Below are 18,279 nucleotides of genomic sequence, written 5' to 3'. Positions count from 1 at the left end.
AAATCCACATTACTGATGATTATTTATTATAAATCTCAGGATGTAAATATTTTCCAAAAGCCCAAATATTTCAGCTTACAATACTGCGCAACATCGATATCAAGATATTTGGTAAAGCGCTGACAGCGGCTCAACGAATGTTCCTCTGCCGTCCACACCGAACGCAGCTCTTCATCTCTGCTGTCACGTCTCTGTCACACGACTCAATGCTGGAGCTGCAGGAAGTGACATCACGGGAAGTTCAGTCACTCACATATAAACAGTCTCTGAAGGATCCAACAAAGGACATGATAAAAAAAAGTAAAAGAGAGGATGGCTGTGGCCCCGCCCCCTCCTGAAACACGCCGCTGTAATCTCAGAGTCAACAGTTTGAGTGCTGATAAGTAAAGTTCACCCTTTGTTCCCCCTGACGTTTAAATGTGTGTGAACGGGTCGGGATATGAAGGTTAACCAGATTACACACACATACACACACACAGAGGAGAGGTCATTCCTCCAGGTGGTCGCCCTGGAAACAGCGAGGGTTGGCGCTGCACCGAGGTGTGTTTGGCTACCACTCACACGTCAAGGTGACCTGCTGTCATCAAGTTTTACTGTGTGTGTGTTTCTGTGTGTTACTGTGTGTGTGACACACCTCTCCGTAACCTGTCGCCACGCTCCCATCTCTCACCGTGTGACATGTCAGCTGGTGTTCAAACACTCATCACTCACACACACTCGACAAAAGCAGTGTGTCGTCACTGCATGATGTTTTCAATCAAACTGCGACGTCCTGAACAAACAAACACGTTTCCTCTCACAGTCCGTTTGTTTGAGACATTTTACTTCATTCACACCTGAACATGCTCGTCTGTGTCCAAATATCATCTTCATAAACATAAACCCAACAGTCCGAAGCTTCATTCAGAACGCTGACATTCAAATTCTAAACCGACATTTAAATAGTGCGCAGCGGTTTTTTTATTTCATGTCTGTGTGTTGTGTTTATGCACAGTCGCAGATAAAGATCGGACTTCATTAATATTCTTATTAATGTATTAGAATATGTAGAATCAGATTCCAGCGTCCTGCGTCTTACAAATTAGGTTCAGGAAGAAAAATCCTAGTTGAGCTTCAATACGTTAGGTACCTAACCTAAAGTTACGTACTTAACGTAAGGTGATGTAGGTGAGGTTCATCACTTTAACAACTTAACGCTGTTACAGGTTTAGAAGAAAAAAAAACAAAGTTGGGATTGGTCATGTTGCGTACAAGTTACACACTAAACGACCAGTTACGTACTTAACGTAAAGTTACATAGTTGAGGTTAAGCAAAAAAAATCCTGGTTGGGCTTCAAACTTAAGTTATGTAGTGGAGGTTTAGTTGTAGGAAAAGATATGTGGTTGGAATTCGACACGCTGTGTACTTAATGTAAAGTTACATACGAAACAACCAGTTACATACTCAACGTAACGTGAAGCTGTACCTTAAAACAAGTCAAAGTTCACCTGGTGTCACATGAGACACGAACACCGATGACTCCACCCCAAACTGTCTCTGTAGGCGGAGTTTCCCTTTTTGTACTACTTCCGTCTTTACTGGCAGTGTGTTGGTCACATGATCACAGCCTCCATGATTTAATTACATACTAAACAACCAGTAACGTACTCAACGTAAAATTAGGTGGATTAGGTTTAGGAAAAAAATCTTGGCTAGGCTTTATCACACTATCTACTTAACGTCAAATTACATACTTATCGTAAAGTTAAGTAGTTGAGGTTTAGGAAGTTTAGTTGTAGGAAAAAATATATGGTTGGGATTCCTCACGTTGCATAATTAAAGTTACGTACTTAAGGTAACGTGAAGAACTATCACACTATCTACTTAGCGTCAAATTACGTACTTATCGTAAAGTTATGTAGTTAGGAAGTTTAGTTGTAGAAAAAAATATATGGTTGGGATTCCTCATGTTGCATAATTAACGTAAAGTTACGTACTCAATGTAATGTGAAGATGTACCTTAAAACAAGTCAAAGTTCACCTGGTGTCACATGAGACACGAACACCGATGACTCCACCCCAAACTGTCTCTGTAGGCGGAGTTTCCCTTTTTGTACTACTTCCGTCTTCACTCCTGTCAGCGTGTCGGTCACATGATCACAGCCTCCATCATTTAATTACATACTAAATGACCAGTTATGTACTTAATGTAAAGTTAGGTAGATTAGGTTTAGGAAAAAAATCTTGGCTAGACTTTATCACACTATCTACTTAACGTCAAATTACGTACTTATCATAAAGTTACATAGCTGAGGTTTAGGAAGTTTAGTTGTAGGAAAAAATATATGGTTGAGATTCCTCATGTTGCATAATTAACGTAAAGTTACGTAGTTAACGTAACGTGAAGATGTACGTTAAAACAAGTCAAAGTTCACCTGGTGTCACATGGGACACGAATACTAACGATGCCACCTCAAACTGTCTCTGTAGGCGGAGTTTCCCTTTTTGTACTACTTCCGTCTTTACTCCCGTCAGCGTGTCGGTCACGTGATCACAGCCTCCATGATTACAGCGGTTATATACAGACTACAGGCTCATGATTAACGTGGCTTATACACAAACTCCAGCGCACACTTTTCGTAGTTATCCAAACGAACAGTTTATGAGAACAGCAGCATAAAATCTGGCGACAGACCAACAATGCTGAAGTGGAAAAACTCTGAGAAACTTTGAATGTTAAACCATGGCGTTTGGTGCGGCCCTACATCATTCAGTATTATGATTGGATGCATCACTTCCTCCAGTCTGTGTGTGTGTGTGTGTGTGTGTGTGTGTGTGTTCTGTTATCGTCCTCTACAGTAGTTCATTTTAGTTAAAGCCACATTCCTGCCGTCTCTTTATCAGGACCTCCTCCTGATAAACACAGAGGTGTTTTCATTCCCACGAACCCTGACGGGAACTTTCCACACGGATCAGACTGGATGTTGCCGACGGCGTCACCTCCAGTGCGTTACAGCCTCTCCTTCATGAATGTGTAATATGACATGTGACCAGAAGGATCCCTCCCCACGCGTCTTTTAAAGTCTCATATTTTCACTGTAATGTTTCTGTTCCATCGTTATGTTCTTCACTGCTGCGCATTAATTTTTTTATTTCCTCTTTCCTTAAAGCTGCTCGGTCATAAATCTCATTCAGATTCTGATGTCGGACTACCCGCCGGGCCTCCGACCCAGCCGCTGGGACAAATGTTGGCACCGTACGAATCTGCACTTCACAAATCGCGACATTTGTATGTTATGCAACAGACATGTTGAAACTTTATGTTTAAACACTGCTGTGGTAAACATGTGGTTCAGTTTAGGCACAAAAAAACCCCACTTAGTTATGGTTGGAAATTATTAACCCTTTGAGCTCTGCCATGGAAACGTGCATATGTTGGCATTTTTGCTTGATGTCATTTCCTGGAGTATCTTCTAACGCGTCATATCCCTACAGTCTGTACAGCCTGAGCTAAAAGGTTATGTAAGTCATAAACCATAGTAATCAATTAGAATATTGAAATTGTGACATTAATTTAAAAAATACAACAGACATTAATCGACCTGCTCCTCTGGCGCCACCGCACATCATATGAACATAATATAATGATGTCTCAGCTTCCTGCTGCCAAAACTGAACGCTCTAACTATTATAGCTTTTATTTTAGATTGATTTGAATCAGTCATGAAAACAGCGACCTTCTGCAGCCATGATGGGACAATACTGTGGTGTCACCTTGTATTTTCACCGTCCTTGGGGCCGCTTGTAACATAAGATAATGACATCATCGCACGCAGACAACACAATGGCGCAAAAGACTGAAGTCTTACCTTCCTACTGCAAAAGAATGAAAACACTAACTATATTAGTGTTTATTTTAGATTGATTTGAATCAGGATCGTGTAAACAACGACCTCCTGCGGCTATGACGGGAGAATATAGGGCGCCAACGCACATTTTCACCGTTCTTTCGACTGTTTTGTGACATCGTTTCATGACATCATTGCACGTGGAAAACACAATGGTGGAAAAGACAGAAGTCTTAGCTTCCTGCTGCAAAAAACTAGAACTATTATAGTTTTTATTTTAGATTGATTTGAATCAGGATCATGTAAACGACGACCTCCTGCAGGCGGACTGTTTTCAGAGGGTTAAAGGTCGACCCTGGTGGGACATTCTCCTGACGACACCTGTACAGTCTGATGTAAGGTAACACGTCCATGCGTAGCTGCGTTGTGCATTAACATCAGAACATGGAGAATGTTCCTGCTGATGTGAAAGAGGCCATCAGAGACCCGACTGCGTGACGTGCTGTATGTGCAGCTGATAAGCTGATATAGAGACATTATGTCCATTAGTGTTCTGCTGCTGTCCCTCATTATTCTGTGTCCCAGGAAATGGACATTATTTGCCTCCGCTCAGTCAGTGTGACAATCAGCACGCTAAAGCTGCACTGCTTCAGCGCCCGCAGGAGATGAAAATTCACCGCCTATCTGTGTGTGTGAGAGTGAACTCAGCCAATTTCCCTTTCAGATGAGCTCTTATCTGCACGCAGGCGAGCAGAGGCAGCGGCAGAGTCAGCGCCCCCTGTTCCACAGCTTCACAACGAGACGGGAGGGAGGGGGCACTTCCGCCGCCATATATGGACGTGCTGGAATTCCCCCCCGTGACAGGGCAACCCATCTTTATTCAGCGCACGTCCGGCTCATACCACAGGAAAGCTGACGGGGTGGTGGGTGAGGCGAGGGCGAGGAGGTGATGGGGAGGGAGTGAGGGAGTGACGCACCTGATTGGATCTACGTTTTTCATCTGCGCACGTGAAGCAGCAAGTGTTCATTCACAAATATCAGCGGCCAGGTCAGGATGTGAGAAGACAGTGTTCCAAGGTGTGTCTGCATGTGTGGTGCAGGAGGTGCTGCAGAGCGTGCAGGAGTGTGTGTGTGTGTGTGTGTGTGTGTGTCTGTGTGTGTGTGTCACTGTGAGATTAGAAAGGATGCATCCCAGTGTAGCAGTGAGATAAAGGAGCATTTCATCTTTAAATCCCCTGAGCACACCTCGTCACCCCTCCTCCTCCCCTTCAAACCTCAGATTACAGATTAAACGGAGCTACATCTTCACACACACACAAACACACACAAACACACACACAAACACACTGCAGCAGGAAACTCCAGCGTTCTCTCAGTTTCGCCTTTTCCCCTTAATTTCAGTCTAATTAGTCAGAGAAGAGCAGCGGAGCCACACTCGTCTCCGCTTCCATTTATTCTGTTCCGTCCTCTGTCTCTCTTCGGAGATCCGTCCCAGTAAGTTTCCTTTCATCCTCTTCCAACCTCCTGCGCCCTGACAGCCTCCACCTCCCCCCCCCGCTCTCCCTGCAGCTCCAGTTAGATAACTTACAGATGTGCTAAAGGCCGCTGACGCCCTGCACACGCTCGCAGCAGATGCCAACAGTTATGTTGTGTGACAGCTCAGAGAGCTGCGTGTAACGGAGCAGGTGGTGGAATCGTACACTGAGCTGACGTCTCCTGGACGCTGATTCTGGGACAAATATTCATTTCACATTCATACGCTGGTATCATACGTTTCTGCTCAAGTGCATGTTACATTTGTCCCCCTCTCTATACCCCTTCACACTGAGACTGACCTATCCAATAAAGGTAAACTGGTATTTTAATCCGAATCACGATGTCTTCCTCACAATAACCAAGTATTTTTTTTATGTCTAAACCCAATGGCATTTTAACCACAGCGCTGTTGAAACTAGGGTTGCAGCAATATACCGATTTTAAGGTAGTACCGTGATATAAACGCTGACCGTTATCATACCGTGTATATTTGCTAAGCTACGATATTGAAATAAAAAAAACTGGACGTTGAATCTCTCCTTTATTTGAGTTTTTAGAGGAAACTTTCTGCAAAAACTTCCATTACAAAATGTTACGTGACGGTTTGTCTGCGTGGTATTTATCCCTCCTCTCCTGTGACTGAACTGTTTAAGTAACAGTGACAAGCGTGGCGTTTGTACACAAAGTTCAACACCACAGCCTCAGAAAAAAAACTCTTTGACGGACACGGCCCCTGAATTTAAAGATTGTTATTTACTGGAAACGTTTTTGTTTTCTGCAGCAGAAGGACAAAGGTTTCTGTCTTTTGCGCCATCATGTTTTCTGTGTGCGATGATGTCATTGCGTCATGTTACAAGTGGTCCAAAGGATGGTGAAAACATGTGGTGACACTACGGTATTGTCCCGTCATGGCTGCAGGAGATATGAATATAAAAACAACCCAATGAAATCCATTGAGAAATACATGCTGTGTTTTATCCAGAAAAACTTTGCACTTGTTGACAGTCACATCCTGCCCTCTCCAAAATAGCGGCATCGTTGATGCATCACAGCGGGCTGATGCAGTCAACACAGCATCTACATATATAAACACATATATGGATTCTCAATAAGACCAAAAACACTTCATGCAGGTTAAAGTACACGCCTCGAACGCTGCAAATCATTCGACCTGTCTGCACTGTTCCCCTCTTACGTAACTCAACCATACACCCCACGACCCTATCAGACGGCATCACCGTGACGCTCGCCAACACTGATGTTGCCCAAAGATCTGAAACACGGCACAGAGCTAACGACGCCTGGAGCCCGAGGAGGCAGAATATTCTGCAGGGACACAAAGAAAGTGATGGAGCGCCGAGCAGAGACAATAGAGGTGACTAATCAGAGAGGAAAAAATCACACTGCAGAAATCCTGCCTGAGCCGAGCTCTGGATTCAACATGTCTCCTGCCTCACGCGCAGAGAGACGAGAGGCAGGATTCACCTCAGATGACCTCAAACATGAACAAAAGGAAAACGCAGCAGAGCAGCTCGATCTGTGTGCACGACACCGAGGCGTCTTTTCATCGTGTGAAACAAGAAAATACACAGATGCAGCGTTGTGCCAAAAAACCTCCTCCCCTCCTCAGACCCTCCACTGCTGCACTGTATCTGCCGCCCAACAGACGCCTGCCTCTCACCTGCAGCGCTCCGCCTGTAACCACATCCGTCTGCACACATAACCAACACAACCTCACAGTCCAGTCACACACTGGCAGAACACTGTGGTCATGGCACCAACAGAGTATAATATAAATCAGCTGTGAGACTGTAACTCTGTTTCTGTCCACATGCTTCGAACTGAAACGACTCCAGAGGGGAGAAACCTGAGCAGATTGTACGAGTGTGAGTGTGAGTGTGGGGATAAAGTGTTCGGCAGCATTACTCACAGCCTCCGCACATTGGACTCAAATCCCTCCCCGGAGAACAAATAGTTTTGGCTTCACTCGAGCGCAGCCACAGCTCTGTGTCTTGTGGAGGTTGCATTTGAAAATATGACAATATTTATGGAGGGACCGGACGTGTCTCGAGTCACATGAGGACGCTCCCCGGTGACAGTTAGCTGCACTGATGCTAACACAGCGCTCCTGTCGTCTCAAGACGAGCGGGACGTCGTCTGTCTTTTATAATCAACAGCTTCTGTTTTACAACAATAAGGGAAAGTGAGTAAGATCGTTTCTCATTAAATCAACGTCCAATCACAACACAGAATCAATACCACCCAGTACCAGTACCACACACACACACACACACACACACTGCTCCCGCCTGCACCGAGCTACTGGACACCCCACTGCTCCATCCTTTCTTTCCAACCTGGAGAATAAGACACGCCCACTGATGTTGTCACGGTTCGAACTTCAGGTCGAGGACAACCTGATATTTTTTGGTTCCAGCTGAGAACCAACTCTTTGGGCTCTGAACTGATATATTTTCAGTCAAATGCTGTGAAGGGTTCAGAATAAGGTGCAGGAACCTGAACAGAACTGCATCCATGTTGGTGTAAAAGAGGTATCATTGACATGAAGCGTTCCCGAGCTCCCAACCCTCGCCTACACCTGATCATTACCTGAACCTTACAACCAAGTCTGAACCCTCAACAGATCTGTGAAGGACTGTCCGAAGGTTAGGACCGGACAAGATGTCCTCACTGTCCTGAAATGTTCTCATTCAATTCAATTTTATTTATAAAGTCCAATATCACAAATCGCAGTTTGCCTTAGAGGGCTTTCAACGACATCCCTCTGTCCTCAGACCCTCACAGCTGATCAGGAAAAACACCTTCAAAAACAATGTCAGGAGCCGCTTTTCCACCGCGGGAACTTTTCTCATTTACCCGGGAGTTTGAAAAGCCTCAGTGCGTTTCCACCGAAATTACTCGGGTAAGAAAACTTTCCCTCGACCCTAAACTTTCCCTGAAAAAAGTACCTAGTAGATGGGTAGGACTTTTCAGATTACCCGGAATTCTTGAAGGGCGGGGCTGTGTGCTGAAGAACGCCGATTGGTGGAACACACACTTGCAGCGTCCCGCACTTCCTGGTACAGGCAGCTGCTGCAAACTATATTTCATTTCTACAAGTTTCACTTTGCTTGTGTTTTGATTTAGGATGGGTACCAACACTAAATTAGCCCTGGGGCTAAATTATCAAAGACCGTAGTATTGATCAGCGCTAATGGTATCAGTTCTTTTGTGCCGGGGCTGAACACACGCCTACACGACACCGTAACCAGTAAGCAGCCGAGCGGCCGCGGTGGAAACGAAGTGAAGATAACTCATAAATGACTCGAGGTGACGGCAGCTACACTGGTTACTGTAAGTGACATTAAACCTTAGTGAGTAAGAAGCCAATACTTTATCAATGTATGTGTTCAGCAGCATGAACATGTAGACACCACCGACGCCAACGTTTGACAACGTCTGACACAAGGACAGCAGCTAGTTCAGCTGATAGTGAATTGTTCCTCATAAGCTCAAATGACAGCTGTCTGTATGGAGACTGACTTAGTTTGACACTTATCTTAAAATACTTTTACACTGAGCTGCTGGCTGAGACAAACAGCCCCGACTCTCTACACCAGCATGTGACCAGCCAATAAGCTGGCAGAGCCAAATACAGGACACACGCCGAATCATCTACGCCATCAGCCTGATTTGAATAAAGTTTCCCAGAACGTTGAGGTGCGCTGGAAACACAAACCACACAGATTACCAGGAATTATTTTAATTCTTTCGATAAAAGTTCCTGGAAATGTTGGTGGAAAAGGTCTAAAGCTCAGACTGGTGTTCTCACACACACACACACACACACACACACACACACACACACACACACACACATACACACACACACACACACACACACAGACACACAGACACACAGCATACATTTTCACCAAAACAGACAGTTTGGCATCAGACTCAATGACACCTGTCACCATCAGGCCTTGAAACGCCTCGAGATCGTCCGTGAGGCGCTGAAGGACGTGACAAGTGGACGGACAAACACATACACACACACACACACACACACTACAAAGACAGCAGGCAAATCAATCAGTGGAGCAGCTGATCTGTCTCCAATAATCCACTCCAACCATCAAACACCGTGTGAAGGCGGCCCCGCCCTGACACTCGAGCTTCATTCAACAAATGGCGCCTGCAGCACTGTTGGGATTACATCACTCGGCTGAATACACTCCTGAACAAACACACAGATGGTGCTTGTTCAGCAACCACAACAACCTGAGGACACACAGTTTACCCACACTGACTGAAACTTCAACCACCCAGATCCAGAGGGACGTTTTCTTCACACTTCAATCCCACCGCCGACGGTGACTCGCTCTGTATTTGCATTTTCTGACGGGGCATTTCGTTAGCGAGCCAGATGCAGCGGCAGCCGCTCATCAGCACAGTATGGAGCTGACAAACAGGCCCAACACACACAGTCGTGAGACACTGCCCACACACAAACACACACACATGCATCGGCCAGTGTGAGTCATCCAAACATTACATTCAGCAGCAGAGCGGCGGGGTTAAGGCTTCGGTCCTCACTGTTGATTCTCAGTTATTATTCTGCCTCCAATAATGATCACAGAAACACAAAGAACCAACAGCACGCAGAGCTGCTGGGAAATAACATCACCGTGATCCAGGGAAGAGTCATCACGCTCAGTTCGTACAGACCGAGCCACCTGGCAGTGGTTTAATCCCTCACTACTGTTCAGCCCAGTATACAGGCTGCTTCCTGTGGGGACTCTGCCCTGAACCCAAAACATGATCTTTTCCTCACCAAAACCAAACGGTCTTTGTGCCTGAACCTAACCACACGCTGACCCATGGATGCATTACTGAACAGGCCTACTGGGCACAGACCCAGGGCTGTGCCCCCTGGGCTTACAGTTACACATGCAGACCAGAAAGAGACGGCAAGGAACTGCAAAGACACACAAAGTAAGTACAAGCACATGTGAAATGACCACAAAGAGACACAAAACAACCACAAGGAGACACACATTAACTTCAAGGAGACACAAATCAACTACAAGGAGACACATTAACTTCAAAGAGACACAAAACAACCACAAAGAGACACAAATCAACTACAAGGAGACACAAATAACCACAAGGAGACACATTAACTTCAAAGAGACACAAAACAACAACAAAGAGACATAAATCAACTACAAGGAGACACGAATAACCACAAGGAGACACATTAACTTCAAAGAGACACAAAACAACCACAAAGAGACACAAATCAACTACAAGGAGACACAAATTAACTAGAAGGAGACACAAAACAACCACAAGGAGACACAAATAACCACAAGGAGAGACATTAACTTCAAGGAGACACAAAACAACTTCAAGGAGGCACAAAACAACAACAAAGAGACACAAATAACCACAAGGAGACACAAATCAACTACAAGGAGACACAAAACAACCAAAAGGAGACACAAATCAACCTCAAAGAAACACAAAACAACTACAAGGAGACACAAAACAACTGCAAGGAGACACAAATCAACTACAAGGAGACACAAAGACACAACATGACTACAAGGAGACACAACACAACTTCAAAGAGATCGAAAACAACTACAAGGAGACACAAATCAACTACAAGGAGACACAAAGACACAACATGAATACAAGGAGACACAACACAACTTCAAAGAGATCGAAAACAACTACAAGGAGACACAAATCAACTACAAGGAGACACAAAGACACAACATGAATACAAGGAGACACAAATCAGCTACAAAGAGATACAAATCAACTACAAGGAGACACAAAGACACAACATGACTACAAGGAGACACAAATCAGCTACAAAGAGACACAAATCAATCACAAGGAGACACAAAGACACAACATGACTACAAGGAGACACAAATCAGCTACAAAGAGACACAAATCAATCACAAGGAGGCACAAAGACACAACATGACTACAAGGAGACACAAATCAGCTACAAGGAGGCACAAAGACACAACATGACTACAAGGAGACACAAATCAGCTACAAGGAGACACAAAGACACAACATGACTACAAGGAGACACCAATCAGCTACAAAGAGACACAAATCAATCACAAGGAGACACAAAGACACAACATGACTACAAGGAGACACAAATAACCACAAGGAGAGACATTAACTTCAAGGAGACACAAAACAACTTCAAGGAGGCACAAAACAACAACAAAGAGACACAAATAACCACAAGGAGACACAAATCAACTACAAGGAGACACAAAACAACCAAAAGGAGACACAAATCAACCTCAAAGAAACACAAAACAACTACAAGGAGACACAAAACAACTGCAAGGAGACACAAATCAACTACAAGGAGACACAAAGACACAACATGACTACAAGGAGACACAACACAACTTCAAAGAGATCAAAAACAACTACAAGGAGACACAAATCAACTACAAGGAGACACAAAGACACAACATGAATACAAGGAGACACAACACAACTTCAAAGAGATCGAAAACAACTACAAGGAGACACAAATCAACTACAAGGAGACACAAAGACACAACATGAATACAAGGAGACACAAATCAGCTACAAAGAGATACAAATCAACTACAAGGAGACACAAAGACACAACATGACTACAAGGAGACACAAATCAGCTACAAAGAGACACAAATGGAGACACAAAGACACAACATGACTACAAGGAGACACAAATCAGCTACAAAGAGACACAAATCAATCACAAGGAGGCACAAAGACACAACATGACTACAAGGAGACACAAATCAGCTACAAGGAGGCACAAAGACACAACATGACTACAAGGAGACACAAATCAGCTACAAGGAGACACAAAGACACAACATGACTACAAGGAGACACCAATCAGCTACAAAGAGACACAAATCAATCACAAGGAGACACAAAGACACAACATGACTACAAGGAGACACAAATCAGCTGCAAAGAGACACAAATCAATCACAAGGAGGCACAAAGACACAACATGACTACAAGGAGACACAAATCAGCTGCAAAGAGACACAAATCAATCACAAGGAGATACAAATCAACTACAAGGAGACACAGACACAACATGACTACAAGGAGACACAAAACAACTTCAAAGAGACTGAAAACAACTACAAGGAGACACAAAGACACAACATGACTACAAGGAGACACAAATCAGCTACAAAGAGACACAAATCAATCACAAGGAGGCACAAAGACACAACATGACTACAAGGAGACACAAATCAGCTGCAAAGAGACACAAATCAATCACAAGGAGGCACAAAGACACAACATGACTACAAGGAGACACAAATCAGCTGCAAAGAGACACAAATCAACGACAAGGAGGCACAAAGACACAACATGACTACAAGGAGACACAAATCAGCTGCAAAGAGAAACAAATCAATCACAAGGAGACACAAATCAACTACAAGGAGATACAAAGACACAACATGACTACAAGGAGACACAAATCAGCTACAAAGAGACACAAATCAATCACAAGGAGACACAAATCAGCTACAAAGAGACACAAATCAACTACAAGGAGACACAAATCGACTACAGAGACGCAAAGACACAAATCTGCCTCAAGGAGACACAGACCAACACAGAGTCTGTGTGTCTTCTCGGATGTAGGAGACATGTGACGTAAAGTTAAAACTCCTCTGACTCATAAAAACCTACAAACATATCTGATGTTTCTCAGAAACATGTAACGCCAACATTTATTCTGGCGACTGCGTTCTGGCTCCCACTTCCAGTGACAGTCTGCAGAGCTCCACACACACACTGGGTCCAATCGTAGCACAGATGACGCTGACTCACATGCACTTTAGCACCACTCATCCTTGTTAGAAATAAAGACCCTGATATTTCCCGACAGGATTTAGGTCTCAGTGTGTGTGTGTGTGTGTGTGTGTGTGTGTGTGTGTGTGTGTGTGTCCAGTATCAGTCTGTCCATCTCTGTGTGTGTTTGATCAACAGTTAATGCTGATTAGTCAGAGCGGTGTTGGCGCTCAGAGAACGTTCAGCAGAACACTTGATTGTGATATTATGGTCTGTAATTGATGTTCCTGATCTGATCCCCGTCTGAATGCTGCAGGATTTAATCGCTGACATTTGCCGCCTCTACCTTCTCTCCTCCGCCGAGGAACAGACCTGAGCGTTATCTAATGGGAGCTGGCACCTCTGGGCCTCTTCATCTTCCGCGCCTTTAATGAATTAATAAAGACCTGTTAGTTTCTCTAAACACGGCCGCACATGACGCTCAGAAACGCCCCGGGGGCCCCCACCACTGCAGCAGCAACCCACCGGCTCACCAGCCAGCTTCGGTCTCCTCCAATCAGCCCCCAGCAGCGGCTCTCTGCTGCTCCTCACTCCTGCTGACTCTGTAATGATGCAGCCTGCTGATGACAGGAAGAAACCCACTGCTGCATTTCTGCAGGATGGCGTTTTCATCCTCGACCCCGCTCACATACAACTGCTGCTCCTGGTGTTTATTCGTTAATCAGTCCTTTATTTTTCCAGCTAATTGTTTCTCCTATAAAATGAGGTCAGAGGTCAGAGGTCACATCTCCACCTCCGTCTGTGATGATACACACCGGAGGAGAGCAGAACCTGGATGTGCTTTTGTTTCTTGATAAATGACTTCATCAGTAATTAAATTATCTTCACCTTCAGCCAATCAGCTGATCAGTAAAGCCTCCTCCTTACACACAGCAGCACACATTCACATTAATGCTCTTCATCTTCCTCCTCCTCCTCTTTCCTGCAGCTCCATCTACTAATGATCCACAGAAACCTCACACAGGTCACAACATCAGGCACCTTCTCCTCCTCCTCTTCCTCCTCCTCGTGCTCCATCGATCTCTCATTAGAGCCTCACAGAAACACTGAGTGTGTGTGTGTGTGTGTGTGTGTGTGTGTGTGTGTGTGTGTGTGTTCATGCAGCTCAAAGTCGCCCACAGTCTCAATCGACTCCTCAGTCGCTTAAAGTCTCATGTCAAGTTTCACCATCCTGCAGTCGTGAACTCCTGCTGACCCGACCTCCTCAAATGCACCTTTGGCTCAGAAAGCACCCTCCTCCTCCTCCTCCTCTTCCTCCTCCCTCCTCCTCCTCCTCCTGCACCCACCAGCTCCTCCCCTGTACCAAGACGCTCTCAGTCTCTCTGCGAGCGCTCTTGTGGAGGCGGGTAGAACTCACATAAAGGAAAACCCTTGTCGTGCTTCCACTGCTGAAACATAGCTCACCTGGAGCGAAGCCCTGAATGCAACACCTCCTCCACCACCTCCTCCTCCTCCTCCCCCGCCTGCCTCTGCTGAAGAGGAGCTTTGTTGTAGGAATCAGAACAGAGGCCCTGAGCGTTTGTCACCTTTTGACTCTCAAGTTTCAGCGAGCGCACGGTGGTCCCATCAGCTGACGTCCAGATTTCCCTAAACTACCTCAGAGGTCATCGGCCTGCGTCTGACACCAACATGGAGCGGTTCTGTTCCACAACTGTTCCAACACGTTCTCATCCCAACTCATCAAACACCGCCGCTCTGTCAGCGGACCTAAACCTCAAAATACGACCCGCTGGGTAAACTCAGTGTTTGCACAGTTTTTAGGTTGATTTCCTGAAGTTCAGGCAACAAAAGCACGAAGTCAGGTTTACATAAAAACATCCTGCTTTGGCTTAAAATAAATACGCTTGTTACCGACATCATGTGACGTACATCACTAGCGTAGCATGCTACACATGTTAGCACTCTGCTTCGTTATTTAAGTGACTCCATTTGACTTTTGGTTTCACACAGGAAGAAGCAGCGAGCTCCCGGGTTGAAAGTCCAGAGTTTGTTTGACCAGACCACCTCCCCGCTGTCCCTCTGGTCGACTGTGCGGACTTTATATTACATTAACTGTCGGCGGCGTCACAAACGTGCGTAGAAAGGTACCTCTGCGCACTGATATCAAAGCTGCGGTATTTTACAAGTTCAGTTGTTGCCCTGACACATAGAGACAGACAACCATTCACACTCACATTCACACCTACGGACAATTTAGAGTCACCAGTTAACCTGCATGTCTTTGGACTGTGGGAGGAAGCTGGAGCACCTGGAGGAAACCCACACTGACACAGGGAGAACATGTGATATGATACTAATGATACTTGGCGTCTGTTTATCAATAAATATTGCCGCACAACATATCAATTTTCTTTCCACAACGATATCACTGACAAAGCGACAGTATTTGATGACCTGCGAGTAAAAACAGACGCATCGTTCCACCAAAAATAAACTGGTTCCAAAAACAGCAGGTTTTTATTAACCTCAGTGGGCGTGTCTCATTCTACAGTTCGGAAAAAGACAACGGAAAAGACAAAAACAGAGACTTATGCGAGAAGTATACTTGCTGCAGACAATGCATACGCATCATGGCTGCCTTGCGTATTTTGCGGTCATTTGGTGCGTAGGCCGCTCACTTTGACGCGAGGTAACGTGACGCTTGCGCGAGATGCAATATTGACATGACACGAACACGCTCATGCGAAGTAGACTGTCTAGAGACCGTGAATGTGAGGTCGGGCCGCACATACCATCTCTGATGGCGGCGGAGACGACGCCTTTTCCTCTGCTGAGATCTTAAAAGACATAAAATTATAATCTCCTCTTCATCCATCTGTGTGTGAGTGCTGTGGTCTGCCCCTAGCGGAGACCACCAGTATCAGGCCTTTTAGCTGCGTCGACAAACGACTGATTAACAGATGGTTCAGGCTTGTTTTAGGATAAAAACAAAAATCTGTAGGAACAGAAGCAGAGCTGCAACGCTACGAGATTTTCACAGTGCGATAACTCTCCGAGAAAATATCAGTATTTATATTATTATCAGTCAGTAAACAGAAGAAACGTATTGCTGGTCGAACAAATATTTCATTACTGAAACTGAAACCTGAAACATTTTGTAAATGGAAGTTTGTGTCAAAAGTCTTAGAAAATAACTCAAATAACGGAAAGATTTTTCCGTATCGTAGGTAACAGATCACGGTTTACCTTGAAACCACAATATCACTGCAACACTCCGGAACAGCTCGCCGGTAATCACAAAAAAACGCAACTTTGCTAGGACGCTGTCCATCGATGACAAATCCTCCATTATAAAGGTTCTGGTGGAAACACAGGCGGGTTCAATAGATCAAGAATCTTAAACCTGTGGATCCTTAAAAAGCCTAAAAATAATTAAACTCGTGAACAAAAAAACACTGAGGCCTTAAAATCCCTTATTTTAGATCAGTCTTTCAAAGGTCTGAAAAATACTAAGACTCCTACAGGAGGCTCCTACAGGAGACTCCTACAGGCAGGAGGCTCCTACAGACAGGAGGCTCCTACAGACAGGAGGCTCCTACAGACAGGAGGCTCCTACAGGCAGGAGGCTCCTACAGGAGGCTCCTACAGGCAGGAGGCTCCTACAGACAGGAGGCTCCTACAGGAGGCTCCTACAGGCAGGAGGCTCCTACAGACAGGAGGCTCCTACAGGCAGGAGGCTCCTACAGACAGGAGGCTCCTACATCAGCACACAGCAGCTCCTGACCTGTAACACAGACTCTGTAGCTGACCCTGCTCTCTGTCTGACAGGTGGAGCTCAGCTGCTTCACCTGAACTCTCAGAGCACCGTCAGTCACTCTGCCAATTAATCGATTAGAGTCCAGTTAATCAGTCAATCAATCAATACATGCGACCTGTCCGTTATTGTCTGACCTGACAGAGAGACTCTAGTCTGTAATAACTTGTGTCTGTTGACCTGTCAGACTCTTCAGAGACTCATTCAGACATTCATTCAAATTAAAAGTCCATCAGCTGACTGTGTGGACCGAGTCTGTCACTGAGGACCGAGTCTGTCTGTGTGGACCGAGTCTGTCTGTGTGGACCGAGTCTGTCACTGAGGACCGAGTCTGTCTGTGTGGACCGAGTCTGTCATTAAGGACCGAGTCTGTCTGTGTGGACCGAGTCTGTCACTGAGGACCGAGTCTGTCTGTGTGGACCGAGTCTGTCATTAAGGACCGAGTCTGTCATTGAGGACCGAGTCTGTCTCCGAGACTCCCCAGCCGAGCAGACTCGGTCCGATCCAGTGCTCCAGCATCTTACCGGAGAATAACGGGAGTCAAAGCGTCCCCGGTTCCTCCCGTTGGTCGTTTCTGTCTCATTAAATCACAGCAGCTCCGACAACAGACCGGGGACACCGGACACCTGAGTCAAAGTTATCCGCTGTCGGTGTCCCCGGTGCAGCAGGTGTCCCTCCGGTAACACACCACTCACTCAGCCCGTCTTACCTTGTAGACATTCTCCGTTATACGGTGCACCTCGTCGGTCCGGGACATCCTTGTTGGAGCGTCAGTCACAACCATAGACTAAGATTTCCTCCGGTTGAGGCGGAGACGGTGGATCCGAGCAGCGGCGGGAGGACGTGTCTGTCTGCCGGGGACACTGAGACAAGCTCGTGCAGCCGTGGGATCCCGGCTTTTATAGGAAAGTCCTCCGCTGCGCCCACACCGGATCCCCACGCAGCCCGTCAGTCAGTCGGCGGCTCTCGGTTGGAGCGCAGAGGCGGACTCACCGCGAGAGGGGCGGTGCTGCGTTCAGGGGCGGTGGGAAATACAGAACACGGGTCAACTGCGTCTGGTTAAAGGAGAGGACAGAGTCCGTAGGACATGTGAGAGGTTTCTTCTTTTTGTAGGTTATCGACTAAATATTTGGATAAACGGCAGATTGTCCAGCAGATAATCTGAATCTGTCAAAGTAGTCATAAGTAGTTTAATGTTTCTTCACCAGAGCCAGGGGCGTTTCTAGGATTTAAAGACACCG

At 45.7% G+C, this 18,279-nt stretch overlaps 1 protein-coding gene across 11 annotated transcripts in view; it reads right to left on the bottom strand.

The window, feature by feature from the left end:
• The window catches only part of baiap2b (BAR/IMD domain containing adaptor protein 2b), a 121,231-nt gene extending 103,197 nt beyond the window's left edge, over nt 1–18,034 (bottom strand). For 9 of the 11 annotated variants that reach the window (XM_049563315.1, XM_049563316.1, XM_049563317.1 and 6 more), the window contains exon 1: nt 17,748–18,034. In XM_049563315.1, coding sequence (XP_049419272.1) covers nt 17,748–17,822 — 75 coding nt within the window. In that variant the 5' untranslated portion in view covers nt 17,823–18,034. The remainder of the gene's footprint in view (nt 1–17,747) is intronic. The other 2 variants (XR_007448137.1, XM_049563319.1) reach the window with 1 other exon arrangement.
• Nucleotides 18,035–18,279: the final 245 nt, after the last annotated feature.

Source organism: Epinephelus fuscoguttatus, linkage group LG20, assembly GCF_011397635.1.
Source record: "Epinephelus fuscoguttatus linkage group LG20, E.fuscoguttatus.final_Chr_v1".
NCBI classification, from domain to species: domain Eukaryota; kingdom Metazoa; phylum Chordata; class Actinopteri; order Perciformes; family Serranidae; genus Epinephelus; species Epinephelus fuscoguttatus.
Note: the sequence above shows the minus strand (reverse complement) of the source record. Positions and strands in the feature narration are given on the sequence as shown.